The sequence below is a fragment of the Syngnathoides biaculeatus genome, chromosome 18 (assembly GCF_019802595.1).
Source record: "Syngnathoides biaculeatus isolate LvHL_M chromosome 18, ASM1980259v1, whole genome shotgun sequence".
Lineage (NCBI taxonomy): Eukaryota > Metazoa > Chordata > Actinopteri > Syngnathiformes > Syngnathidae > Syngnathoides > Syngnathoides biaculeatus.
In genome coordinates, this window is record NC_084657.1 from 19244930 (window position 1) to 19272643 (window position 27714).

At 42.9% G+C, this 27714-nt stretch overlaps 3 protein-coding genes across 26 annotated transcripts in view; 2 read left to right on the forward strand and 1 right to left on the reverse strand.

The window, feature by feature from the left end:
- Positions 1-9637, forward strand: part of LOC133492206 (phosphatidylinositol-binding clathrin assembly protein-like) — a 23617-nt gene extending 13980 nt beyond the window's left edge. For 3 of the 6 annotated variants that reach the window (XM_061804266.1, XM_061804271.1, XM_061804272.1), the window contains 11 exons: positions 395-705; positions 1090-1196; positions 4962-5047; positions 6166-6268; positions 6351-6484; positions 6864-7153; positions 7222-7252; positions 7333-7474; positions 7944-7967; positions 8074-8130; positions 8214-9037. In XM_061804266.1, the coding sequence (XP_061660250.1) occupies positions 395-705; positions 1090-1196; positions 4962-5047; positions 6166-6268; positions 6351-6484; positions 6864-7153; positions 7222-7252; positions 7333-7474; positions 7944-7967; positions 8074-8130; positions 8214-8366 (1438 nt within the window). In that variant the 3' untranslated portion in view covers positions 8367-9037. Of the gene's footprint in view, positions 1-394; positions 706-1089; positions 1197-4961; positions 5048-6165; positions 6269-6350; positions 6485-6863; positions 7154-7221; positions 7253-7332; positions 7475-7943; positions 7968-8073; positions 8131-8213; positions 9038-9504 lie in introns of those variants that run through there. The other 3 variants (XM_061804267.1, XM_061804268.1, XM_061804270.1) reach the window with 3 other exon arrangements.
- Positions 1-23022, reverse strand: part of LOC133492207 (RNA-binding protein 4-like) — a 24389-nt gene extending 1367 nt beyond the window's left edge. For 2 of the 18 annotated variants that reach the window (XR_009792580.1, XR_009792578.1), the window contains exons 1-15: positions 21880-22105; positions 21618-21797; positions 21230-21414; positions 20789-20962; positions 20580-20689; positions 18707-18985; positions 18371-18627; positions 14827-16927; positions 13460-13505; positions 9170-11130; positions 9051-9084; positions 8194-8291; positions 6338-6463; positions 6130-6253; positions 2838-4772 (exon numbers count right to left, since the gene is read on the reverse strand). Coding sequence is in view for 4 of the 18 variants with exons in the window: in XM_061804273.1 (XP_061660257.1) it covers positions 16465-16927; positions 18371-18627; positions 18707-18985; positions 20580-20689; positions 20789-20962; positions 21230-21414; positions 21618-21797; positions 21880-21932 (1701 nt within the window). In the remaining 14 variants the exon portion in view is untranslated. Of the gene's footprint in view, positions 1-2837; positions 4773-6129; positions 6254-6337; positions 6464-8193; positions 8292-9050; positions 9085-9169; positions 11131-13459; positions 13506-14216; positions 16928-18370; positions 18628-18706; positions 18986-20579; positions 20690-20788; positions 20963-21229; positions 21415-21617; positions 21798-21879; positions 22106-22798; positions 22833-22875 lie in introns of those variants that run through there. The other 16 variants (XR_009792584.1, XR_009792586.1, XR_009792583.1 and 13 more) reach the window with 16 other exon arrangements.
- On the forward strand, positions 22486-27271 carry LOC133492209 (ras and Rab interactor 1-like). 2 transcript variants are annotated; one of them, XM_061804278.1, is made up of 8 exons: positions 22486-22560; positions 23244-23461; positions 23624-23726; positions 24517-24720; positions 24834-24948; positions 25400-25472; positions 25598-25689; positions 25935-27271. In XM_061804278.1, exons 4-8 carry the CDS (start codon positions 24517-24519, stop codon positions 26996-26998), a joined length of 1548 nt encoding a protein of 515 aa, XP_061660262.1. In that variant the 5' UTR covers positions 22486-22560; positions 23244-23461; positions 23624-23726; the 3' UTR covers positions 26999-27271. The 2 variants fall into 2 exon arrangements, with proteins under 2 accessions (XP_061660262.1, XP_061660261.1); XM_061804277.1 differs by having other exon boundaries at positions 23624-23698.
- Positions 27272-27714: the final 443 nt, after the last annotated feature.

Sequence of the window (27714 nt, forward strand, 5' to 3'; positions counted from 1 at the left end):
AAATACGCTGAAATTGTTTATCAAGTTCGTGCCCATAGTTAGATATGTCATCCTGTATTTTGTTACGATAGCAAATTATCCTTTCGCTGTATGCGCTACATGCATGGATTCCACGAGTGAAAGTACAATGCGTGGTTAACTCCCTTTACGGGCCCTGGCCTTCTTCTCACCACTCTGGGCGAGTGGTCACAGGCGCGCATAGCTGCAGTGCCTAACTTTGCGATTGAGTTGTCTTGGTAACCAAAGTTGTATTCGTAATTTAGGAAAGCGAGGTGAACGGTGGCTCATTTGCATGAGACAGGACAACCCCCTTAAAACACCTTTAATGATGACATTAAATATGGATTAAGCATGTAAAGGGGATGACAACGTATGTGTGTGCATGTGTTGCCAGGGCCGACGGCGTGATGCGCACTATGAACACAGACAAGCTGATTAAAACGCTGCCAATCATTCAGAACCAGCTGGATGCGCTGCTGGATTTCCAGGTACCATTTTATAAAAAAAAAAAAAAAAAAAAAACAGCGCCATCATTAGGCGCGATAATGCCACGCGATAACAGTTTGTGCGTGCGTGTACACTCCGACCTGCAGCCGAACTCCAACGAGCTGAGCAACGGAGTCATTAACACGGCCTTCATGCTGCTCTTCAAAGATTCCATTCGGTTGTTTGCTGCGTACAACGAGGGCGTCATCAACATGCTGGGTAAAAACGAGTGCACACGTAGTGCGTGCACATATAGTCACCGGCCACTTCATTAGGTACACCTCGCACAGGCTTGTGACGGGTCTCAGCCAAGGCAGAACAATCACAAATATGTCTGGCTTTCGTACTTCATAGCCGGCCAGATAATGCTCTTCCACTCCAGTCCCCTAGGTGGCAGGAATGCACATTTACAACAATGGGCCAAACATTGGATCTGGTGTATGATGTTGATCCGAGGGGTATTTTGATGAAAGCATGTCACAGACATTTGGGAACTCCTTTAAATTGTGTGTGTGTGTGTGTGTGTGGGGGGGGGGGGGTAGAATGCACACTTTAATGACATCATCGTGTGACAGTTCTCATATTGTGATCCTCCCTACACAGAGAAGTACTTTGACATGAAGAAGAACCAGTGCAAAGAGGCACTGGAGCTCTACAAGACCTTCCTCAACAGGATGACTAAACTGTCCGAGTTTCTCAAAGTGGCCGAGGTAACGTTTGGGACGGGGCGGGGTCCTCTGAGGAAGGAGTTAAGGAGCGCGGGAATGGAAGAGGAGGAGAGGGCGGGAATGTCAGCTGAAAGCCTCTTTAGATTTACTTTGGGTTTTCTCTTCGAACTCTCTCGATTGTCCTACAAGGGCGTATGAAGTTATTTGTGGGCGCAAGGCAAACACAGGCATCGGCCCTCCTTTTAACAACTGATGTTAATCAATTAAAAAGTGTGAATTTAAGAAAATGATTGTATTTTCTCAACTACTGGACGTCCATCTTGAGTGTTAATATCTAACAAGTGAATCATCTCAGCACAAAACATAAGAAGAAGAAGAATCAACATTTTAATATACTTTAGTTTTGCCAGATTTCACACTCTCGGTGATGAAAAGTGTCACTCGTGTCTCCGGATGAGAAATGATTCTTAGCTTTCCTGGGAATTCTGCTAATTGATTCCTCTTGCAAAAGTTTTGATTAAAAAAAGCAAATAATTTTTACTTCTCTTCAGTGCTGCACTGAGATAACGCTGCTTTATTTTCATTAGTACGCAATGGATGGAGGGAGCACCCCCCCCCCCTTGATACATCAAGCATTTTTTTAACATGTGAATTAAACCCAAAACAACAGTTGCTTTAAATCGAAAAAGACTTTCAATCAATCCATTTTAATGAGATGTTTGGAGGGGGGTTCGTGGGCTGGAAATCTTAGGGGACAAAGGGAATCGCTTAATAATAAGTCGCCCCTGTTCTCCGGTGCCAGAGGGAGGATTGGGTCAGATATTAACAGCTGAGTCAGAGGAAAACTGGCACGGAGCGTCCGCCGGTGGAAGGTGTGGAACCGCTGCATGCCCAAGCCCCTTTGGCCTTTCTATCCTTTCTGTCTTCTTTCTCTTCGGTAACCTCCCAGTTAGTCAGTCCTCGCACTTCCAAGGCATCCTCACCACTTGCTTTTTTTGCTCCCATTTCGGAAGAAGGTTTGGGAAGCAGACTAACGTTGACTTGAAGGAGCCATTCGTGTCTTAACTTCAATGTGTGTATGTGATCCTTCCCTCTTCTTTTCTTTCACTTGCGTTCAAAGTCAACATTAGTTGATGTCACGTGACCTGTCGTCTGGGCTTGCAGCATTCATTTTAAACGGCGTGTGTGTGCACATGTATTATTGTGTATGTGTGTATATAGGTGTTTGTAGGCGTGTGCATGCGCTCTCCTTCCTTCCTCCCGTGTTGTCTTTTTATTTGTTTCAGGCTCTGCATGGAGTAATGAATGCTCAGGTTTGATTCTTCTTTCTCCCTCCTCCTCCTCCTCCTCCTCTTCTTCCTCTGCCTCCACACACCTTTATCCTTCCTCGCCCTCCCCCCCTTTTTTCCCCCGTAACTCTGTAGTCTGTTTGCTTTACCCCTCGTTTTGTTATATTTGGTTCATTTTTATTTTGCCTCCCTCCTTCCTCTCCTACCCCATCCCTCCCTCCCTCCCTACTTTTTTTTATGACACAGCGAGTTGGGATAGATCAGGGCGACAGCCCCGATCTCACACAGGTCAGTCCACATCTCATCTCAAGCCGCCAATCGAGCAGCGTTGAAAAATCCATCCGGTCGATCCCATAACGCTTCATTCTAACGCGCTCTCCCGTTCCCTACTCACCCTACAGACCTGCCCAGACTGCAGCTGGCCCTCTCTTCTTCACTTCTCCTTCCACGTCTCCTTTTTTCTCCCTCTTTATGTTTCGACTCACTTCTAGAGAGAAGAGGAAACACAACAAAGGCACAACACAATTTACACAAAAAGGGGAAAATCATGTCAAATTACATTCACTTTTTTTTAGTCAGAAGCAACATTTTTGAAGCTTACATTTGATTAGTATTTTTTGGTAGCCTTCCAGATACACCATATGGACAAAAGTATTGAAGCACAGGGTCATACAGGGGAAACAAAAGTAACATAATGGAAGAGCAATGTTGCATGCACCACATACATGGATTTACATAGTAATTAACAAGTGTAATGTGGTGACCCGGTAATGAAGTGCAGCTGCCGAAAATGAAAATACAATGCATGCTTTTGCTGTCTCGGGACTTGGCTTTTATCATCACCCTCTGGAATAGTTGGAATAGGCGTGCTTGGTTGGTAAAAGACCTGCAATAGAGGGGCGGGGTGAGCAGTGGCTCATTTGCATGAGACGGGAGCTCTAACTACAGTTGTATTAATTGATATCGGTGAATGTTAAAAAGGAAAGAAATTGAGTCTTGCCGTATTGTCGACAGTCCGTTATGAATTGTTTTAACAGGATGAAATGAAATACAATTTTGTTGCTTGAATTTAAAAAAAAAAAAAAAAGCGTCATTTCTTGATTCAAAATGGATGCCTTACTATCAGGGAGCCCAAGCATGTGACGTTTCCCGATCAATCAACTGAGACGTAATCCTAATAATGGCGCAAGCGGCTCCAGCAAAACATTGTCAGAAGAACGTACTGGTATATCTTTATTATAAGTGATTTTCAATGATAGAGCTTTAAACATTTTCGAAAAAAAAAAACCCTGCAATTGCAGTCATTATCTGACTTGCAAATTTGTTTTACAGTGAGTGTGTACCGTATGTGTGCCATTGCAGTACTTGTGGCCATATGGTGTATTTCTTGATCAGCGGGGTTTATGATATGTCAGGATCAAAGATAATATGCTTTATTGAGAGAACACACAAACAAACAGCACAAGTCAGTCCAATAGAGAAACAGGTCCCTTTGCATTAGCTGTGGGGAGAGCAGCGAATGGTTTAATGACGTAGGTTTCTGCAAATATGCCTTGGACAGGCGCACATAATGTCGTCATCAGCACTACATATCACTGCCAAAGCCTCTGTAGACTTATTTACCGTTTCGACAAATTGGGATGCGATCAATTCGCTTGTTTCTTGAGTGTTGAAGCACATTTCCGTGTTTGCAGTGCTTATGAAGACCTTATACGCGCCTATTCAACGACACGCCTCTACAGAGCACTAGATACTGTTTGTGTCTGTTTTTACTTTGATACTTCTATGGTCTATTCTGTGGAGAAGGACATCCAGAATTTACATTACTGTCTTTTTCACCTTCCCCTTTAAAAATAAGTATACAAGACACCTTTTCTTTGCCTGTTGTTGTGTGTATTTGTGTGTGTGTGTGTGCAGTGTGTGTGTGTGTGTTCAGTGGTGATGAAATGCAAAAATAAGCCTGGATGAAAAGAACACAGGTATCACATGTAGTCCAAACAAAACAGCCATCCTTGTTCTTGTGCTGGCCAGTTGCTCAATGTGCATACCTGTTTTTTCACCACACGTTTTCATTTCAGAGTTAACTTCCTTGGTTTCCGGTGCTGTCAAATTGTTGTGGTTTCCCAACAAAAACACCATAAGAAACTCCGTGTTGGGTTAATTTGATTTGTCAGTGGAATCCAAGGGGTAACTCTTGACGTTCTGGACTGTGATTTGTGCGATGCTTGTGTTGATTAGGACCTTGGTGCTGGCAGTCTGCATGAATCAGGGTGTGATTGTTGTGGACTCTGCATGATGGTGCTGCTCGGTGCATGCCGGTCAACCGAATCTGATGAAACCACCACCGACAAAACAAAAGTCAGCTGCCTTAGAGTAGATACGTTTTCAATTCGAGGGTGATCTGCTGCTTTGTGTGCGTGCCGTAAAGGATAGACAAAATGGAGTGAAAGTGTCCCATTTCCAAAACGTTTGACTGTGAATTCTAATATGTCTTGCTTCCCTTCTTTCAACCTCTTAGGCTCCTAGCTCTCTCCTGGAGGCCCTGGAGCAACATTTAGCCTCCCTGGAGGGGCGGAAGCTCAAAGACCTCTCCACAGCCAGCAGGTACTCTCATGGCTAGAACTCTGAGAGGCAAGCGTGTCCAATTGGGACAGCACAGGACATAGAGTGAAGAAAATAAGTATGTGAACACCCTGCTACAGTATGTTGCAAGTTGTCCCACTTGGAAATCATGGAGGGATCTGAAATTTTCATCAGAGGTGGATGTCCACTGTTAGAGAGACAATCTAAAAAGAAAAATCCAGAAATCTCAATGTATGATTATCTCTCTCACAGTGGACATGCATACTACGATAAAAATTTCAGACCCCTCCATGATTTCTAAGCGGGAGAACTTGCAATATAGCAGGGTTTTCAAATACTCATTTTCTTCACTGTATGTCTGCCTCGCAGTCGAGTGTTTGTGAGTTGAAATCCTAACCCAAATATGGTATTCCAGAAACACGCATGTTAGGTTCACTGAAGCAGAGCCGGCTGGCCCGTTAGACAATGTAGGCAAAATCTCAATTCACCTTCAATACAACAATATTAAAGCTAGATATTATTATTCACTCTTAAATTGGAAAGACTAATATAGATTTGAAGATAAAGCAATGCTCAGTTAATGTGCATAAAAATAACATAGTAGTCCAGAAAGAAGTATTATCTTGTGCTTTTATTTGTTGGATTTACAGTAGACGAGCTTACCTTTTTCTTGCATTTAATAGTCAATGAAAATATTGCGCCCATTTTATCCTGCTGTAATATGGTAAAAGGGGAATAGGATTGTCCAGCACATATCAATTGTGTTTATATTCACTACCCATTATTATTATTTTAAATTAGATTACGCAAATCTGCATTCCCATATGTCATATCAAATTGTGGTTTACTGTTTATATACATCTTCTCAACATTTTAGTGATGAAAATCAATCCTACAAATTTCAGCGATACTTGTGAAAGTGAGTGTGAATGGGGTTTTGTCCAGTCTAGGGTGTAACCCCTCACGTACCCAAAGTTAACAGCTCAGTTCAATCTGCTGCCTTGATCTTTTTGCCGTATACTATCTTGACAGGTTCAACAACGGAATCCCCAGTCTCGCTGACAATTTCACATGTGAGGAGATTAAATGATGTACCTACTTACCTTGTGTGTGTGTGTGTGTGTGTGTGTCAACATGAGGTCCAGCACTCTGTCCAGCACAGTGTCGTCCCTCTCCAGCACTGGGATCTCCCTCAGCCGTATGGACGACAAGATGGAGAACAATCGACTGCAGCAACACAAGGTGCGACATGTTGAAACATAGACAGCGCGGCCCTTTTACTCATCACGCACGCGGTAGCATGATCCCCACCTCAAAAATGCAGGATCACGGTCATAAGGTGATCGATATCCAGACGCCCAACGTGTCGCCCAGCACCCAGTCGGTGGGCAGTGTCAGCAGCAGTGGCGGAGCTACGGACCTCTTCTCCAGCTCACCCTTTGTAGCCGTCAACAACCAGTGAGTCGCTTTAAGAACATCATCGTCCGCGTATGCTGTGCTACACAATCTGATCCAGGATGTCAGTTAACCTCCCATCCGTTCGCCTTTAGAATTTTCCCAATTGGAAGAACTGAACTAGCCTCGTAATGGTGTGTATGCAGCTTTAGCAATGTAGAATGGGTTGTCAGTGCCCCCAGCACCCCTGACCATACCCATGGACCTGTAGCGTCCCATGACTCCAGAAGTAATTCATCCGAGTTCAAGTGTAGTTCTGTCAGATATTTTGAATGCAGATGTAAGCCAAAAAACACAAAATGTAAAACTGAGCACCTCCTGTACAGGCATAAAAAGCACAGTTTGTGCATTGCGATCAAATTCTCGGTGTTCCTTCCTGCAGTGTGCCAAATTTGACCAGTGAGCTGTTCACCCTGCAGCCCCATTTCACACCCCTTCAGACCACACACACTGTGCCCAACAACAACGCTTGGGGAGGTACAGTACAGATGTACATTACAACAACAAAAACAACAGCAGCCTCTGCATATAATAACACGGGCGTGGGGATCTTCTTAGGTGATTTGCTCAAGCCGGCCCCGCCCACTCAGATTCACAGCCCCGGTGTCCCACTACACTCTGGGAAGATGCTTTCCAACGATTTGGATTCTTCATTAGCTAACCTCGTCGGGAGTGAGTATTTGATAATGCCTTCACATAGAGGCTGCTTACTTGGAGCTAATTTGCTTTACTCCTCTTAGACCTGCAGTTTGGAGGGACACCAGCCAAAAGGTGAGGTGGTGTTACAAATGGAGCAAGTGATTGCTTTTAACCCTTCATAGGATCCTCAAGTGCATGTTTTTGTGCACTAGGCCTGAGCTGCAGTGGAGTCAGCTGGTAGAGAAGAAACCGACAGGGGGAAGTGGCTGGCAGACAAAAACCATGTGCCACAGCACCAACTGGACACACTCTGCCCATCCCATGGCCCCGGCACCCATGCCTGTCCCTCAAATGGTAACACTGAAAAGCCGCGTTAAGGTGCTACGTGTGATATTTAGACCAACAGAGTCACTTTCCAGCAGCTTGTTTCATGAATTCATGAATATTTGACAGTTCTTTTCAGACTCTTCACAGACTCACTAGTTACTTCTAATTTGGCTATTGTTCCATTTCATGTCGGAATCAGAAAAAAAAAAAAAAAAACAAAAACAAAACACTTAACTCATCCTACACCATAAGAGAAGCGGTCTGGATAGTCTTTCAAAGAACTCTGACAATCAGGCCTGTGTTGATTTTGTTTGCAAGAAAGGAAAAATTCCAAAATGAGGCTTGATTTTCGATTCTCGCTTAAGTGCTTATGCAATCTGACAGAGTTAGAAATGGGCTAAACAGTCGTTTTGTTCTCTGTCAATTACAAGGCTTAATGAGCACTTAATATTGTGGAGTCTGAATAAAATTACATTTCATCTTTTTCTCTCCAAAGAATGGGGTGATCTACACTGGCTATGTAAGTACCCAACACAGTTCCCCATTCCATGCTTATGTAACTACCCCTATATTGAGATTTAGAGTGGTGTTAGCTCTGCTATGAAGACTCTTGTCTTTACCCACAGGCTCCAGCTCCAGTAGCTTTTCCTATGACAACCCCCCAAGTGCCTGTCTATGGAATGGTAAATGAATGAACCAAGTATTGTCAGTACAGTATTTACTTTGAGCCATATTTTTCTTTTTACCTTGTCCGCTCTCTGAGCAGCTCCCCCCTCAGATGAGCCATCAGATCGGGGGTGTTCCCATGATGCCCCAGCAGCCCGTCATGTACAACCAGCCGGTCCTGAGACCCACCAATCCATTCGGACCCATCCCGGGGACGCAGGTATTGAATACAAACACATCCACAGGCACATAAGAGACAAACAGTCGCACTCACAATTCCACCTGGGGGCAATTTAGAGTGTCCAATTAATGTTGCATATTTTTGGGATGTCGGAGGAAACTGGAGCGCCCAGAGAAAACCCACGCAGGAACAGAGAGAACATGCAAACTCCACATAAGCAGAGGTGGGATTGAACCCTGGACCTCAGAACTGTGAGGCCAACGCTTTTCCAGCTGTTCCACCGTGCCGCCCACAGACATCCAATTATTCTAATTACATAAAAGCTAATCGGCAGACACTTCAAAAATTGAAGAAAAAATATTAAATGGATTACTGATTGAGGCAGCAGTGTGCCTCACAGTAAAACGTTTTGTGTTGTCAATCTCCCTGTGCTAGTGTGTTTTTGATTTCCAGTTACTTTGGCTTCCTCACACTCCAAAGACATGCATGCTAGCACTATAAATTGCGCAGAGTTGTGAATGTAATTATGAATGGTTGTTCAATGTAATGTCCTTGGTTATGAAGCACTGACTCAATGAGTGAGAATCAGCCAGTGGTGGCCAAATTGTGTTTAAAGGGTGACCATCCCCTGCTCTGACTGCAGCTGGGAGGGAGTCTCAGAGCCTCCAGAAATAGTCTCCAACCACCCCCCAGCTTTTTTTTTTTTCTTTTTTCATATATATATAGTCACTAGAGGGGTCTAGATTAGAGGCTGACATGTTTGAGGACTCCCAACCATGTCCCTTGGATCCTGTGGGATGGGAGTGAATTTCATAATTAATCACGGAATTAGGCGGGAGTGAAAGTCCCCAAGAGTAGAACTATCTATTGCTCACCTTTCAGATTGGATGCTACAATTGCATTCTGGAGCGGGAAGATGGGTTCTCTCTCACTGGGAACAGCAAAAAGAGAAATTACAAACTGGATAGTTTCAGGATTTGCAAAAAATTTCCAGCGACTCTTTCTCTTCACGAAATTTTGGGCTAATTTGGTCAATGTACTTACAAATCAACAGCAATAAAACAGCAACATCAGTAAATAAGATAAAGAGGTTGCAATATCCAAATATTGGAAACAAAAAACAACAACAGCTGACAATAAACAACTGAATATTAAAGGAGGTGTTAAAATAAACCAGCTCACTCTCCATCTCTCTGTCGTTTGTCTGCAGATGCACTTCATGTAGAGATGATGCCGTAACCATGGCAGCGGAGCTGAGTGTGCCACAGAGGAAGAGTAAAGACAACAGAAGGATGAGAGAGGAAGTAAAGATGGGACACAGAGGGAGGAGAAATAACCAACGCTCGGCCTTCCCCAAACATACTCGCTTGCCATCCGTATGCCAACCAGTCCCCAAAAAATAGTAACGCCCAGAGGCCGCAGAAGCTCAGCACCGATATTCCACTCACGCTACACACCGTTTGTTTCGCCGAAAACGAACTGTGATGACGCTACGAACGCGAAAGCTGCTCCATCGCCAGCTCCCGGCCCAATTTTCTCCCCCAGTTAGATCTCCAATTCAGCCCTCCCTGTCCTTGGTGTTAAAGACACTGAATCGGTTGCTGGCACTTTACTCCATGTGAACTTTGCCAAGAGTGTGCGTGCCTATGTGTGTGTGTGTGTGTGTGTCCTGTGCAGGAGATTTTTATCGATTGGTTAAACCATCAACTGATGTCGGATATGGTCAAATCTTTGTAAAGCGTTTTTACTTGTGGTGTTCTGCATCGTTGTTTTGTAGCCGAATTGGTTCTCCTTTGCCAACTTCACATTAGACTAACTCGGGTTGGGGTGGTTGGGCAATGCTCGTGTGTCTGTTTTTCTTTTGGTACCTGACGTCAGGACCGTATCGCGAACTGCACTGGAACTACAAACAAAAAACAATCTGAGCCACACGGAGGAATTGCAAAATTGTGATTTCACTATTCGCTTTTCATTTCCTCCTCTGTGGCCGTGCAATATCATGCAAAAACCAGTGTCTTTTCCGTGTGTTCTGGTGTCATACACGTCATGTCCCCATCGGGATTATATGGAATAATGTTCTTTTTACACAGACAAACTACACTGAGAGCGAGCGAAACAGTCTCCCATGCGAAAGTCAAAGGCCCACAATATTTCGTAATGACGTCCTTTCTAACACTGAGGAATAGCGAAGGCTTTTCAACACAGCAAGAACCTTGTTAGTGTAGTGTTAACATTTATGCAAAGGACATCTAAAGGTCAGGGCGACATGTCTAAAGCCTGTTGACCGGGGTCCTCCCTAAATAAGAGAGGTTTAAGTTCCAGGAGTGGTGTCATAAAAGATATACAGTGACGTGAAAAACTGTTTGGCAACCTTCCTTTTCTTTTCCCCATGTTTGTCATACTTAAATGTTTTCTATCATCAGACGCATTTAAATACGAGTCAAAGGCAACACAAGTAAAATACAAAATGTAGTTTTGATTGTTAAGTGAGGAACAAAATCCAAACGTATACGAAAGTATGAAAAAGTGATTTCCCCCTGGACCTCATAACTGGATGGGTCACCCTAAGCAGCAACAACTGTAATCAAGTTTTTGTGATAACTTACAATGAGTGTATTACTGCAGAGTGGCGGACCTTAGGCCCACTTGTCTTTGCAGTTCTTTTAATTCCGTCGCATTGGAGAATTTTTCAGCATAAACTGTTTTTTTTTCAATCATGCCACAGCATCGCAATGGGATTCAGGTCAGGATTTTGACTAGGCCACTACAAAGTCTTCATTTAGTTTTTCTTCAGCCATTCGGAGGTGGACTTGCCAGTGTGCGTTGGATCATTGTCCTGGGGCAGAACCAAGATTCGTTTTAGTTTGAGGTCATAAACAGCTGGTCAGACATTCTACTTCAGGATTTTCATTTTTATGACGTGAGGTTACAGTATATTTGGAGAAACTTCTGAGTTTCTCTGACAAACCATTCATGTATAGGGTTTTAAACACATTTTTTGTGAAATTAGTCCTTGAACTTCTCTGACACACTTAATGTTTCTCTTTTGGTAGGGCTGATGTCAGGACATGACAAAAAAAAAAAAAAAAGCACTGAGCCACACCAGGAATTGGAATATTTGGATGTAATCTAAGCACTTTCACTGTTTGTTTTTTCTTCTTCTCTGCAGCTGTGCAATATCATGCAAAAATCAGTCTTTTTGGATGTTGTGATGTCCTATCCCTCAAGCCCGCATCAGGATTATATACAGTAATGCTCTTTTTATATGGACTGATGCACTGGGAGCCAGTTAGACGGTCTCCCATCTGATCATGTCAAAGGCCCCCAAGGGTATATAATGATGTCCTTTCTGATGCTGAGGAAGGAAAAAAAAAAAGCCTTTTAACACGGCAGAAAAACTAGAGAAGGAAAATTACCGTTGTGTCAAAGACAGGCTCGTTAGTGTAGTGTTAACAGTTATGCACAAGATGCGTAAAGGTCAGTGATAGGCGTGTAACGTTTGTCGATCAGGGCCCTTACAGATAGATGAGATTGGACACCCTAAGACGAGAGGATTTAATGATACGCTAAATGTGAACGAAGGCACGGGCGATCATCTTGATAGCACAAAACCATTTGACTGCACAAAACACAACAACAAAAACTCATTGCTGGGATGTACAGTACAGTCGAACGGGGCAATAATCGATCGGCGGTTGTTTTTCTATCCATGCACTCTGAACACACCATGGCCGCAGGCATTACGGTCTAACCGTGTGTATACCGCAGTGGTGTGAAGGTGGCTCGAGGAGCTCAACAACAACACCAAATGTTGTAGTCTACATCCTTACGGGTGCAATTACCTTCCCAACAGAGTGAGAATGAAAACGAGGCGACAGCCTGACATTTGGACTGATGTTAATTTTCTCTATATTTCATCACTGTGTTCCAGGGGCTCGTCTTTCTCAGTCGAGCGCCGACTGATTGTTAGTGTCCTCTGTATATAGGCGATGCTGTTCTTGTGTTTTTAGATGTGTTTGGATGATGTAATGTATGTGAGACCAATGTATTGCTGTGTCTGTGTTTGAATGGTGGTGTTTTTCAAGGTGTCATAGTCCAGGGTGCTGGTGGGATTTAGGGATCAATATTAAGTCATGTTTTATTTCTGTCCGGGGGAATAGGGAAGAGGAGGGTGTCTACGTTCAACTATCACAACTGGTCTATACACCAAGAGTGTCTTCATCGAGGAAGAGGGCAGGACAGGGTCTGTCCTCTCCGAAACAGGAACATTTTTTGCACCAAAGTCATCATCAAAAGCGCAGCTTCTTCTAAGTCAATGGATGATCAGAACTCTTTAACGTTTGTGGGGTTTATTATTATTATTATTTTTAATAGATGAACGTTTTTGGGTTGTTTTGCATGATTTTAGTGTTGTCTTTTTATTGGCTAGTGTGCCCGGTAAAAGCATGACCATGGTGTGAACTTTTCTCAAGTGTGTGTGGTTAAACAAGATTTTTTTTTTTTTTCAACTTTCCATTAATTGACATTCATAAATCAAGAGTTTTACAACGCAAGAGGGTCTGTAACGGTTCGAAGGTCGTCTTGCATGCCGAAATGCAAGGGGTGCAAGACAACCCATGGAAAAACTTCAAACCCAGTTACAGTCTTTGTAAAACGCCATGAATGTCAAGGTTTTCCCCCCGCATTGTAGCTAGCCGGACATTACAGTCTTTATTAAAGCCTTGCTATTTTCCAATGTTTGTGTGTTTGAACGGTCGCTCCTTCTTCATACCAATGCCAGCAGCAGCATGTGGAGCCTTTGCGGATGAAAGTCAAAGTACTGTAATACGTGTTTTGAGTCTGGTCCACATTGTGCTGTGTAACTAACGTGTTTTGCCCAGTCTCGTCCTGTCTGTTTGCCCATCTGCTGATATTAAAATGTTCCCTGTCCCTCTTGGCCCCGATTACGTCAAACCAGGGCGAGATGCACGAGAAGCCTCAACTGTTACGTTCACTCGTTGAAAGCATAGGTCATGCAGGTGTGCACGATATTTGCACACAATTCAAACATAGCAGGTCATACAAGTGAACAGATCCTTTGCACACACTTCAAACACAGCAGGTCATCCAAGTGTACAGAACTTAATGGGCCTCTATAAACTTTATTTTTGTAACACACAGATTACCTTATCAGGTTGATGCCCTCATTCCTTTCCTCTGCTCAGCAGTTTCCTGCAAGAGACACAAGAGCTACATGTTCGTTAGTTGGAGCACACAGCAGGTAGTCAAGGTTTGACAAATTGTAATTCCTTCAAAAACTAAGTGCGAACATTAAGAAATGGCTAACATTAGATTCCATGTAACCCCAGAAATAATGCCAATTTGCCAATGAGAGTTTATTCAGTGTCTGATAAATGCAATTAAACTCAATAAAATGTTCCAGCAGCTTTGAGTTGCACAGATAAAACATCACACTGGATCAGTTCATTAACACAAATAAAAGGACAAATTTGGCAAACTCTGAATTTTAGAGAGGTTACAGTTTGAAACTCAAATTGTTCCATTTTGCATAATGAAAGTCTACCAAAACCAGCATGGAACTGAAGTAAGAAATGCTCATAACGCGTCCATGCAACTTCATGCTACTTTGTCTAATGAAAAACACTGATGTCCGTAGAATTATTACCTCAGTATATATAATCATCTCTGTTGACTGCTTTGACTGTCTTCATTGACATTTCCTTCTGTTTGTAAGGGCATGAATCAATCTTACTCCCTTCTCATTTGCATTAAAAGTAAGGGATTTTGGAAGTTAGAAACAAAAGCTGATGTATTTGAAAGGTAATGGAATAAAACGTCATCTAATGCTTAAACTGTCAAGGGTCTTTTCTATGACTCAATATGAGATATGCACTAAAGAAGACATTCACACAGTAAAGAGACTGCTGTAATTTCTTTTTTTTTTTATTGATAAACATTTCAAAAGAACATTGAACAAAATGTCATTTGAAACAAAAATGAGAATTTGTGTCATACAGGTTGAGTCGCACTGAAAATCATTGTGGCGGGAGATTAAGAGGGGCACTGCGGGCGAGTCGAGCGTTGAACCAGCAACTGATCCTGTGCCAGCTTTGTGTTGGCCTCTGAAACGGAGGGCCTAGCGATGTTATCTTCAAAGCAAGGCACTTAACCCTAAAGTGGCCATAGTGTAGAGGCGGAAAAATGGGATCATCCTTACGATGTGACCTACCCCTTGGCTCTGGGAACGGCACAGATACACCTACTTCGATACCATCTTCAAAGATCACACACATGGTATTCGGGGGCAGGAATGTATGAGCATGACTTTTGGCTGGCAGAAGTGGAAGGGGGGTAAAAAAAAAAAAAAAAAAAAAAAAACATTTGAAAAATGTCCAAAGTGGTGAAAACAGAGGTCAGGTGTTCCCTGAAAAAAAGTTTGGACGTTGGCGTGTGTGCGTCAGAATGTCTGCAAACTGTGTGACGCGTGTTTTTCGGGGGGGCCGGGGCAGGAGTGTGTGGTCTGAGTGTTTACCTTAGCGGGTGGGGGGCCACCCCCCATCGTCCACAGCGGTTTTCGGGGGGGCCTAACGCTGCTGTTTTCCCCCATCCCGCGCTACAGCAGCGCATGGCGTACGTCCAGGGCAAGGGCTCAGAGTTTGGCTCCCTCCCACTCTAGCTGCAATAATCAGCAAGAGGAAGAAGGTGGCTGGAGCAGCAGCAACAACATGGCATGCAACTATCAAGTTTACATGGAGAAGCTGGAATATTGTGGCATGTGAGGCTATAGCTTGAGTAGTGACCGACGACTGAAGCGGAATACGTGGATTGTGATGACTTGTGTGTGAAAAGTAATGATGCCAAATATGAAAACACACCCCAGTGTTGGTGTGCATTCCCAGAGGGAAAAGGGGCCCAAAAAGTACGGCGATTCTTGCGTGATTCTTCTCAGATTTGAAGGGAAAACATTTGAAGGGAAAAGATTTCTTCACCATTGTTCTACAACCAAGCACCCCAAACAAACCAGTTTTCCAATTGTAAACTTTGGGGAAACCCTGCTCTAATTTAATCTGCAAACCAACACCATTTGCCACCTGTAAATATTCATCTGCTTCCAAACAAACTCTTCAACTCAACATCCCCCTCCAATCTCAAATATTTCTCAAGTGTGAATGTTAAAAAAAAAAAAAAAAAAAACAAGACCAAGTATTTACACGAGTCTCAAACAAAAACCATGTCGGGTATGAAAAGTAGCTGAGACATTAGATTGCTGGAACACAACAAACCAAACGACATTACCGATTTTAAGAATTGTCTTTAAAAAAACAACGTGTCTACTGCCTGAGAATATATCCAAATTGTGGTTAAATATTAACTTGAGAAAAAACACAGAACTTTCGACATCTGATGGTGGCATTATGCAACAGCAACAATGGAAAGAAAACTTTTGCATGGGTTGACCTAGCTAGCGATAACCAGGCAGAACGCAACCATTTCAAACCCGACTCAGCCACACTAACTTTGGTTCACGTCACAATTCTAGAGTAACTCTGCACGACAACAATTTTAATTATCATAATGTCCTCCTCCTTGAATTTTGTCAAATCAAGGCATCTTAGAGCTGTTAACGGGTGGATTATTATCAGTAAATGCTGCTCAAATGATCCCAATTATATGTTTGCCGGTAAAAGACCATATGGGCACGCCTTAGGGTATCCACCCCCTACAAAAAATTCATTAGGTTGAGTGTCTTTTCAAAGTTATGTTTAACCAATTTACATAGAAAATGGCTGGTTTCCAGTCAATATGGACTCAAACAGACTGAATCTGCGTCTGTTTCCAACCACAAGATTAAATAACTGCCAAGTAAAAAACTGATTAAATGTCAAGGAAGAAGAAAAATAAACTTCAATCCTCACCAAACCAACAGTGCCTGTTCAACAATTTCCTGATTGTATTTTATTTTACCTGTGATAGTACTCACTGTCATGTGAAATGAATTCCAGCCAGTTGAAGACATGGTGAGCCAAAATGCTTCATTCAAATTACAACGTTGCTGCCTCCCTTTGCTCTCCCTTTCAACTGCCCCTTAACCAAGTACTCATGTACACACACATCTACAAATTGGAGGGATGTGTGTGTGTGTGTGTGTGCGTGTGTGTAGGAGGTGGGACTATCGGTAAGGGGGCTCTGGCGTGTTATAAGGGTAATCATTGCGCTGGGGCATGGATTGCCCGTGTGCGGGTGTCTGCTCATACGGTGTGGATGTGGAGTAGGTTCCTGCTGCTGCGTAAGATCCCGATGTATCATACGCTCCCGCAGCCCCGTAGCCTCCCGATGAGTCATAGGCGGCCGAGGTGTCGTAGTTGCCGGAGTAGCTCTGCGACGACACATTGTAACTTGCGGGGGGGTCGTAGGTGCCCGGGGGTCCGTAGTCTTGGGTGCCAGAGTAGGCTGGAGGTGCTGTGTATGTCCCAGGGGGCGGTGGGACCGAACTGGAGGAATCTGTGCTAGCCGGTGGAGGAGGGGGTGGAGGAGGGTTGGTGTAAGCATACTGGAGGTACTGGTACTGCTGCTGGTACTGTTGCTGGTACTGTTGATACTGATGCATCTGTTGGTAATATTCTGTGTAGGACCTGCAGTTACAATTCATGAAAAAGACATCAAAAAGGAGAAAAGTAACGCACACAGTTTGACAGTACAAATTATTAAGTTGTCCAGGAAATGTTCCATCTTGAGTTAATAGAAAGAGCCCAGGATGGTGTGTGTGTGTGTGTGTAAAAATGTATTTGAATACAAATTGAATTTATTAAAAAAAGACAATAGGAATAAAATTTGGGCTTTTGATACGCCATCAGAAGGTAGAATATTTTCTGGACAATTTATAAATTTGAAAAAAATTACAGCCTTTATACCTTTAATTTTTTTAACTTCATAGCCAGTTGTTCTTAGGCACACATGTAAATCTGATCATGAAAATCACACTCCTTACAGACTACAGTTTGAGACTGTCGGTATGTCTTCTTCTTTCGGCCTGTCCCTTTAGGGGTCGCCACAGCGTCTCATCTTTTTCCATTTAAACCCATCTCGCGCATCCTCCTCTCTAACACTCACTGTCCTCATGTTCTCCCTCACAACGTCCATCAACCTTTTCTTTGGTCTTCCTCTCACTCTTTTGCCTGGACCCTTCATCCTTAACACCATTGTACAAATCTAAATCCATCGAAGTCTGCTCTCTCTAACCTTGTCTCCAAAACAACCAATTTCGGCTGTCCCACTAATGAGCTCATTTCTAATCCTATCCAACCTCCTCACTCCAAGCAAGAACCTCAGCATCTTCATTTCTGCTCCCTCCAGTTCTGCTTCCTGTTGTTTCTTCAGTGCCACCGTTGCTAATCCGTACATCATGGCCGGCCTCACCACCGTTTTATAAACTTTGCCCTTCATCCTAGCAGCGACTCTTCTGTCCCATAGAACACCAGATACCTTCCGCCAACTGTTCCATCCCGCTTGTACCCGTTTCTTCACTTCCTTCCCACACTCACTCACCATTGCTCTGTCGGTATGTACGGTACTTATTTGTTAGTGGTAAAGCCATTGCAGCCAGTGCAGTGGTAGAGCAACTATTAGATTACAGATTTTTCACATTTCGTGTTTTATGGACCCATTTACGGTTAAATAGTGGACAAAGACTTTTTTTTTTTTTGGTGTCACATACATCTATGGTATAAAGGATTATGACCCAATTAACGACTTGGGATGCAGACTTTTTTTTTTTTAAATCATGTAATCTACTGATTGGAGGGAAAAAAAAGATTTTGCATCATGAGACACAATATCACACAAGTGTAGATAGTGTTTTGTTAACTTGGGGTCACCATCCTGAAGTTCTACTGTAGTAACTGTGACTATGTGTGCATGGCTTTGAAAGCCTGCCCCGGTGAGTGATGAGGGCATCAGGGAATGGGAATGTAAAGTTGCCTCGCTAACCTGTAATCCAGTGTGCGTACTGAGTGACTGCATAAATTGTGTTCTAAGGATGCAGCTCTGATGCAACAATAGGTGTATTGGTCGTGTACCTGGCAACAGGATCAGATGCCTCAGTAGCTGCAGTGGTGGGGTCTTCAGGTACCCCGGGCGGCGTTGGAAGGAGAGCACGGCGTTTGGTGCGATTTTGAGTGAAGGAACCTGGAGATGGGTCCGGAAGCAAGGGTGTCCGGGTCCCTCTGATCGGGCTGCGGTCACGCTCAGTTTCTGACGTTGCCGTGGATGATGTTGTGGTAGTTGTATTTGTTGCTCCTGTTGTTTTTCTCCCCGCCTGCTGCTCAGCCAGAACCTGAACCAAAAATAAATTCCACTTTGAAGAAACAATAATATATTTGATGTGCTGTTCTCAAGTTACTAAATCTACAGACCTTCTGTCCCTCCTGAAAGAACTTGGCTCTTGCAGCCTCAAAAAGTGTTGTTGGATCTGGCGCGCTCTGAACCTCATATTCCTCAGAGGCGGAGGGTGGGACGCTGTGATTGGCAATATCCTGGTACACCTGGTCGGCGACAGATCCGTACACCTGGCTGGCAAGCGCGCCGTATATGACCCCATCGGCGCCTTTTGAACTTGTAATGCCTTTCAGGGCAGCATAGGTGGGATCAAATGATGTGGTGTTGTAGAAGGAGTTGTGGACGCTTTGTTGAACCTGCAAAGTGGGATGTGAAAAAGAAAAACAAGCAAACACAGATCCTTTTAAGGCATGTTTACATGTTACATAACCATTTATACCAGAATGCTGATAAATATGTGGTTTTGTTATTCCCATTTATTGTGGCTATGACTATTTTTATTATGGTGTTGCTGGAGATGTTGTATGCACTGGCTCCCTGACTTACAATTAACGCAACTTTTTCTGCATTTTCCAAGATATGAGCCACTGTTCCGTCATTTTTTGCCTTGACTTGCCAGCAAATATTTCAGACACTCCACTGGTCCAGTGAAGTTTAAAAAAAGGAAGAAAAAAATAAAAAGCCAGACGGGGGATGGATATACAATTCTCTAAGAAATTTTCATTCTATATGAGAGCGAGAGAGAGAGAGAGAGAGAGAGAGAGAGAGAGAGAGAGAGAGAGAGAGAGGAGAGAGAGAGAGAGAGAGAGAGAGAGAGAGAGTTTTGGCGCCACTGACTGTTTTCATGTGTATACGTTTTTGGTTATTTACACCACACAGATAGATAAGCATTTTATGACAGATGTATGTGATATACATTGTTTGCACACACCAGCCGTATACTATTTTCTGACAAGTGTTACGACAGAGCAAATGACACAGTGCTGTAATGTGTCGTGTTGGTGTGCCTTTGTCTTACTTTATGAATAAAGCTCTCTTTAGCACACAGTGGTGGTCTGGGACAATCTGGCGGTGAAGCTTCACTTTGTGTCGCTGCTGATTGCCATTCTGTAGTCCCGCTGCCGACGTGGGCCTCATTAACTTTGGGTATCGACTTGAGGCTGAAGGACTTTTCATACCGCACTTGCTCAATGTGAAAGGACCACACGACACAGCGGCAATGACCCCGGTGCCCTGGTCCAATACGCCCAAATTTGGAAGCGCTAATGTAGTACCCTACCAGGAAGTAAAGTGGAAAGATTTCCTGATGGAGAAGTCAGCACCTGGACAACTTAGACAAAATGTAGCTTTCTTTTTTTGTCCGACCCTGTTGTGGCTCAAAGGATATTGCCATTCCAAATGAGTTGTAAATGCAATACACTGTAAAGTAACTTTATACTGGGAAATAAAAGCATTGTTGGAGGTGTACAATTCCAACGGAATTGATGAAGTGGACCAGGTTCTAAGTCGGAACTGGTTTTCAATTCCCACCCCTACAAGCTTGCTTATGCATGTAGCCATGCCACCCTCATTGGTGCTCTGTTTCCTTGATGCTAAGAGTCCACTGCTTCATAGCCTGCTCGGTCATCCTGCAGGCATTGCAGTTATGAACTAAGTCACTGGATGGTTGTAATTTAAACAAGTGCTGGTGATCATTAGCAAATTTACAGTAGATAGACTATTTTTTTGTCTCATAGGTGAAGAATTTTGGTCATAAAATTTGTGACTATAAGGAGTCAATGCAAAATGTTGGCAAGGGGCGACCAGCGCGCAGCCAAATGATACTGGAATGATCAAGGTCTTATTGTTCCAGCTTTTTTTTTTTTTAATTAGCTTGACGAGTCTGACGTAAAAATGTTTTCCTAATTTTGGACCGATTGTTATCGGGCATCACAACTAATATTCGCTTACTTGTATTGGCAGTCCGGCAGCAGCGGCCGCGGCTGCTGCAAGCACAGCAGCGTGACTCTGGTGATGCTCCATTGAGCCAGCTGGTCTAGGAAGCAGACCCTCTCTTCCACCTGAAAGGTACAAACGGAGCAATATGATGACATCAAAGGTGTCTGTTTTCATTTCCATCATTGTTTCAAAACTTTTAAAAACAAGAAAAAACAACACACCGACTGAATTCCCCGAAGACATGAGCTGGTTGACCAAAGGTTGAGCTTTGGAGAGCTCTACAGCCAGCTGACGGCCCTTGAAAATGGTCCCATTGAGCGAGTCGATGGCTGCCATAGCCTCCTCTTTCCTTTCCATATGTACAAATGCATAACCCACATTTGAACATAACCGAGCTGTATCATAAATAGAAAGAATGCTGTTAGTGAACAGAAGAAAACAGACAAATGCTGATGATTTACACTCGTTTCAAGTGCAGAATTCTGATTGAAGACCTGACCCTTTTATCCCCCCCCCCAATTTCCTTTAATCGGAATTGTGTCACTTGAAAAATGCAGCATATATCCAGATGAACATTCTCTAAAAATAAATAAAACACAAATGGATACGTGGCATATTTATAGTAATTTGTATTCTTTCTATTTGGGTAATGCGGGCATCACCTTTGACTTTATCACAATCTAAAACTCTTCCAAATGTTGAGAAGAGACTGTGTAGGTCATCTGCAGAGCACGTTGCGCTCAGGTTCCCCACAAAAACTTTGGTGGAGTTGGGGGGACGGGCACGTGATTCCTCCACCACAAGTGGTCTCCCTCGGTACTCCTTGCCGTCCAAATGCCGTATGGCCCTGTGCGATGAAATTAGCGAAAGCATGCTATCAATTTCTCAGTGAAATGGGCCAAATAGTGGACAACTGACTTTTTGTTTGTATAGAAATAATGTGTTCTACGGAGATTCTACAACTTTTAACTGTGAAATTAAACGACAATAAATCACGAGTCCTCAACTCTACTTCTGAAAATGTCCCCGAGAGATCCTTGAGATTCATACCTGTCTGCGGCACCATCTCCCTTCAGGGTAACGAAAGCATACTGTCTGAGCAAGGAACAGGTGTTGATCTCCCCGTAGGGAGCAAAAAGTTTGTTAATCTCATCTTGGGTTGCATCTAGAGGAAGGTTGCCCACAAACAACTTGATGTTGTCTCCGCTCATCTCTGTAACAACCAGGCATCTGCAAGACACATGTCAGAACTGTGAAAATGGTGGATGAATGGATGGCCACTTAATTGAAAATAAAAAACAACCCAGCTAACTTTTTTTCCTGACAGACAGTCCAGCACACATGTATGTTCAACAGGTCCAGCATCAGCAAAATTCAAGGTAACTACTGAGTTATCTAGTTAGTATAGTTTAATTGTAGTAGGATTATTTTCTTGATACCCTCCAGTTGTATTTAACTTTTACATGTAATTTTAATTGAATGATTGACGTGCCTTCTGTCTTTTTTTTTCTCCAATTTTAAGTGCAGTGTTAATGTTCAAACTGTATGTCCTGTTGGACTCAAACACTTTATCCAGTTCAGTGCCAGGACACTTTTTTTTAAAAATCTTTAAGAGTAAATGTTTTGCTTCCCAGGTTTTTTACAGCACATTTTAGATGTAGTTCAGTTTCATTCCCTCCTAAAATTCACTGCCACTTACAGCTGTTGAATTTAAATAAACATTCACTAGCAGGGAGTTTTTACAAATTTTCTTTCAAGTGGACTTTTAGCTGTTACTTGACGTAAAAAAAAGAAAAGCTTGAGATTACATCTGCTGAGAATCTGTTTCTTTCTGCTCCTCAAAAAATGATTCGTATCCCTGTTACGTCGATTTTTTTTCAAAACAAAGTTGAATCCGGGCGAGCTGACTTCGGCTAACATACAATAGCTGCTAAAATCAAGCCGCTAGCTTCACGTCACCGAAGGAAATCTGGTCCAAATATAAGGGGAGAAGGTGAGTATACCGATTTGACTTTACTCGTAAACTACTTAATAAAAGTAGACGTGTCAACAAAAGTAAGGCCGGCGACGCGACGGCTGGAAACGACATCTTGTAGTACTTGCTAACGTTAGCTTAACTAGCTTAGAGCTGCTACTGATATTGCAACATCAAGAGGACTTTATTATCTAATTCGGTGTGTTTCACCCTAATTAGAGCCTTACAAGTAAAATAACAAATCGAATTTTCCGACCTCAACCCCGCAGCACAGCTATTTCACACAAACAAAGCGTAAATAGAAACTTAGCATTTAGCCAACGGAGTCCTTACCCAACGCGGTCCCCCGAGCTGGATTTCAAATTCCACATCCGGCTCGCATTTCGGCAAGGCCGACAGGGGGCGCACTTCTCCACAAAACAGGACCGTGGTTGGGTACATTACTTCTAATAATATATATTTTAATACATTATCAACAATGAAGTATCTATAGTCGATTTTCTCTTTCGTCCTAAAAAACGTGTCTCCATAAATCGGAAACATACGGTGGTGACGTCACAACTAGAGTACGACACAAAAAATCTTTCACACATTTTTCCTAAAAACATTTTAAACCGAAGCATGCGTTCGTGTAGTAGCTTTCTATACTATCCTTATTAGTTATTTTATTTCAATGTTGTTACTATACATTTTTCCCCCAGGTGATTATCAGGTTAGAGGGGAGGAGCCACCGAAAAAGAAGGAAATGAAGTGGGAAAGGAAAAGAAAAAGAAGAAAAGACACCGAGACTCTTGAGAGTACGTTATGACAGACCAGACTGATCATTTCCATACAAGTTTGTAGTAATAATTTAAATCTACAATAATCGGAACATGTTGTGTTACCCGACGTGACTAAAAAGTATGGAAGGGGCAACCAGGTAATAACATTTCTTGTTCCATCTCTATATATGTATGTATACATTTAAAGAGGGCCGTAGCCGACGATGGGGAATTATGAAGTATTTTATTTTTACATTTTAATTCATTCATGTTACATAATAACATCAGTGTGCACTGTATTTTCCACATTGTTTCCACAGCTCCCGAGCAGCTCCGTCTGCTCTGTCTTGAACCAAGTCTGAACTTGCTGGCACAGTCCAGGATTTATCACGCAGGTGTGTGCAATGGATTCCTGTTGTAAAAGTCAGTATTGCTGCTTGTTGAGCTCATACAAACTACACTTGCGGCAATTGATTCAATTCATATACAACTGTAAAAACAAAGAATTGGGTGTTTGGGGCTTTCAGGTGAAGTTTTAGGGTGAACTCAAAGTGTATTCTAACGTTTATAGGTAAAGTAAATTTGAATATATCTTTAAAAAAATGCATGTCCAAAATTCCAATGTTTCAATACTTTTTGCACAACTTGCTGTTTTCTAACAAGGAGCTGTCCACAACAGGTCTCTGATCCACAAATGGACGAGTACATGACTTATTTAATCAGTGCTCTTTGATCATCAAGAATTTGGGTGTCTTTGTAAAGCATAGGTAAACAGAAGAATTTTGTCAAATTCACAGTTTTTAATCCATGATTAAATTAAATTCATTTTTCAAAATGTTGGCAGTACCAGGTTAGCTTTTGGCCCCGAAAGGACTAAATACACCCCTGATTTTAGAGTCAGAAAGCTTTATGTGGCAAATATGACAACAATAGATCTACACTACAGTCATTGAAATTCTCAAAAGTGGACCACAATTGAAATTGAAATTTCCCATTCAGTTCTTTGTTGGAGAAAAAAAGTGTAGTACTGAACAGTTGAACATGTGCGTTCAAAAGTTAAGGCGGAGTGAAATTTAGATCACCTGTAAAGGTTGCAGTTCATTTTAAGTGCACCCTCAAATTTCACCCAAAACCCCAATATCCTGAACTTTTTTGAAGTTGCACGTGTGTGAGAATGCATGTACATATTATCAACATATGTTTGTTTCTGTAGATGGCACAGCAGGAGGAGCCCCTGTATGATTTCCCAGAGCCCACACAGGCATCAGAACGCAAGTTCCAGGGCCACCAACGAGGAGGGGGGTCTCTGAGGAGCGTCAGCGTCTTGGACCGGCTCTTGTTGACTGTGCCCGTCTGGCTGCAGTTGTCAATCAACCCTGCTACTGCCCTGCACATTCTGCAGAGGGAGCCTCCTGGGGTCAGACACGCACACACACACATACACACACACGCACACGCACAAAAAACATATTTTTGGGGGGATTTTCGAGCCTCTCTTTCTGCACTGGCAAATTTCACGTTGCCTTGCAGACATTCTTGGTTCGAAAGTCTCGCACGTCCCAGAGAAACGTGCTGTGTGTGCGCCTGATGGATGACTGCGTGCCATCCTTTGTACAGCAGTTTGGCATCAGGGAGGAGCAATCGAGTAAGTCATGACAATTGGTGACAAGAATTATTGTGTATATTTCACATAATGGATTCCATGATGCTGGTTGATTTCCACATTTTTGGACGTTCCTAAAGCGTAGTTGTTATTAATACACAATGTGGAATTGTCTTTGTTTTATGTTTTGCTCTCCAGTTAATTTCGACTGGTTTACAGCACTCGTGTTTTAACTGTTTGGTCCCAAGTCAAAACATTGTCTGAACGGTAGCGTATGTCTCGAAAAACTGTTAAATTGGGTTCCTTGTATCTCAAGGCACCATTTTATTTATGTGGTAAAATTTTGTGATGGTAATTGTTGTTGTCAGACCCCTACCAATGTCGAAGTAAGGGGCTCTGTGGCTTTTGTTTTGACTTTTGGGGCACATTTTTCCAGAATTGCGCCACTTTAATGGCCACTTAATATTGACGATAATTTCTTTGTCAATACCAGCGCTGTCTCTGGAGACGTCAGCGATCAGCTTTCCAGACCTCCCTAGACTTGTTTCATTCTATTGTGTCAGCAGGTAAAAAGATTGCCACACACTAATTCTATCGACCATGCTGTGTTCTGTTGTTATATGTTCAATATGATATATAGTGTATACTTATTGAAAAAAAATCATATTCACTCATGATACTTGTGTGCCAGAGATGTATTGCCCTTCCCTCTGGAACTTCCTGAGGCCATCGCTAAAGCAACTTCCCACAAAGAGCTCGAGTCCATCTCTCATATGGGAATAGGTTGGTTTCTTTGAAAACATGATTAAATGAGTGAAATTTGATGGACAGGTCCATCAGATATGTATGAAAAAATGTCGATGACCTAAGCACAGTAATGAACATGAAGGCAGCAATTTTGTTTTAAAGCAGCCATTTTTGGAGGCAGATTCCACTGTGGGAGATATAATTTTCCCCAAAACCAGTTTGGAAGATGAAATATGGTGGACATTTGGTGAACATTTTTGTTAAACAATTTTTTTTTCTAGAATTTTGGAGCTCACACCTCAACGTCCGAGGTCCACGGGAGACCTCGAAGACCCAGACGAGCAAGGATAAGACGCCAGACTCTTCAGTCTCAGCGGCATCCACTACTACCCCACAAGCAGCTTCTTCGGGGCCACCTGATTCTGTTACGCAGCCCGAATCAGACAGCCAGATGACTATCGCCGAATGTGACCAAAAATCTGACCCGAACTCTGCCTTGTTCCGAGAGTTCTGTCCAATTGAAACTCGCAGCCCGAGGGAACTGGACTGCGGCTCAGGGCTGGGCGCGCTTTGCTTCATCAATCCCCTTTTCCTACAGTCTCACAGCATCCTGTCCAAACGCCGCCTCTTGAAACGCAGCGTCAAGGTGCGGATATCCACCGAGACATCCAGCCTCATGTTGCCCCCTCTCGCTCCACCGCCCCCGCCCCCTCTTATGCCCAAAACCACAAGAAAATGTAAAGCCCGAAAGCAGACTACACCCGTACCCTTGGGCCCCCAGTCATCACATGTCTACCCGTCATCTGCAATGGAGGAACAAGCGGAGGTCAAACTACCAACATTGGTGGAGCATCCTACCGATGACGCCGACTACCTCCAACCATCCTCAGCCATTGCATCGTCCGTCTCTCCCTCACTGTCTCCTTATACAGCCGAATCGGTTCCACCACTCCCCCCCAAAGTGTCTCCGAGCGCTCGCAACCCTCCTACTTCTTTTCCACCCAGCCCATCCCAATATCAATTTCCATCTCTTTCGCCCAGGGCTCCCCTCTCCCTCTCTGCCTCCCCCTATCAGTCCCCATCTTCCTCCCCCGAGGGGCTCTTCTCTCTCTCGCCCTTCTTCTCGCCTTCCTTGGCTCAGCTCGTGGAGGCCAGTCAAACACCGGAAAGGGAATCCAGGGAGGAAGAGGGACTCATTGAGGGTAAAGGTGTGGAGGAGTTACACAAAGAAATGGAAGCTGCGTCTCTGGATGAGACAGACACCTGTAGTTCCTTCAGTAGTTTGGAGGGGGAGGCGGAGACGCCAAAACAAGATAATGGCACTGTCCGGCAAACAGCATCTTAGTAAATGAGCTAGTGAGTGTATTCAATATTCTCCCTTTGTGTTCAACATTTAATGGGATTAAGCCACAGTTTTGCTATTTGAGTTAAAAAAAAAATAATATTCAGGATACAATATACAATGTAACATGTTTCAAATGAAATTTATTTTTGGGTTATGAGAAGATGTAAATATCCTTTGTACAGGACAATTACATATTAGTAGCATGGCGAATTTGTGGATTTGGATATGTATGATGAACACCCCTCAAAAAAGAAAATAAATCTCGTATTCTTATTAAGTCTATTATGAATTGTCTTGAGTGAATGAATTTATCAAATAAAAATGTTTCGGTCTGGCTAAGCTTCATTTTTGAATAAAGTATGAGTAAGTGAATTTATGGAATAAATTTCAATTGAATTTCATATTCTAATTTAAGATATTAGGAATGCATATAGAAAAAGCTCCCCACACCGTCCGTAAGCAGTGTGCTTGCAGACAGTGGATATTATTGGTTGTTAGCATTTTATGAACACAAGCTAAACCTTCATGAACATGCTTGTTAAAAGAGCTTCCAAACAAATACTTTTCAATTTATGAAAGGCTTTTATATCCATTATTTCACTGACAGAGTGGACAGACAAATCTTGGCAACATCCTACATAAAATATAAAAAAGGGTAAATATTATCCCTCCAGTTAAAAACAAAATGCTGGCAGTAGTGACCCCAAGACAGTTTC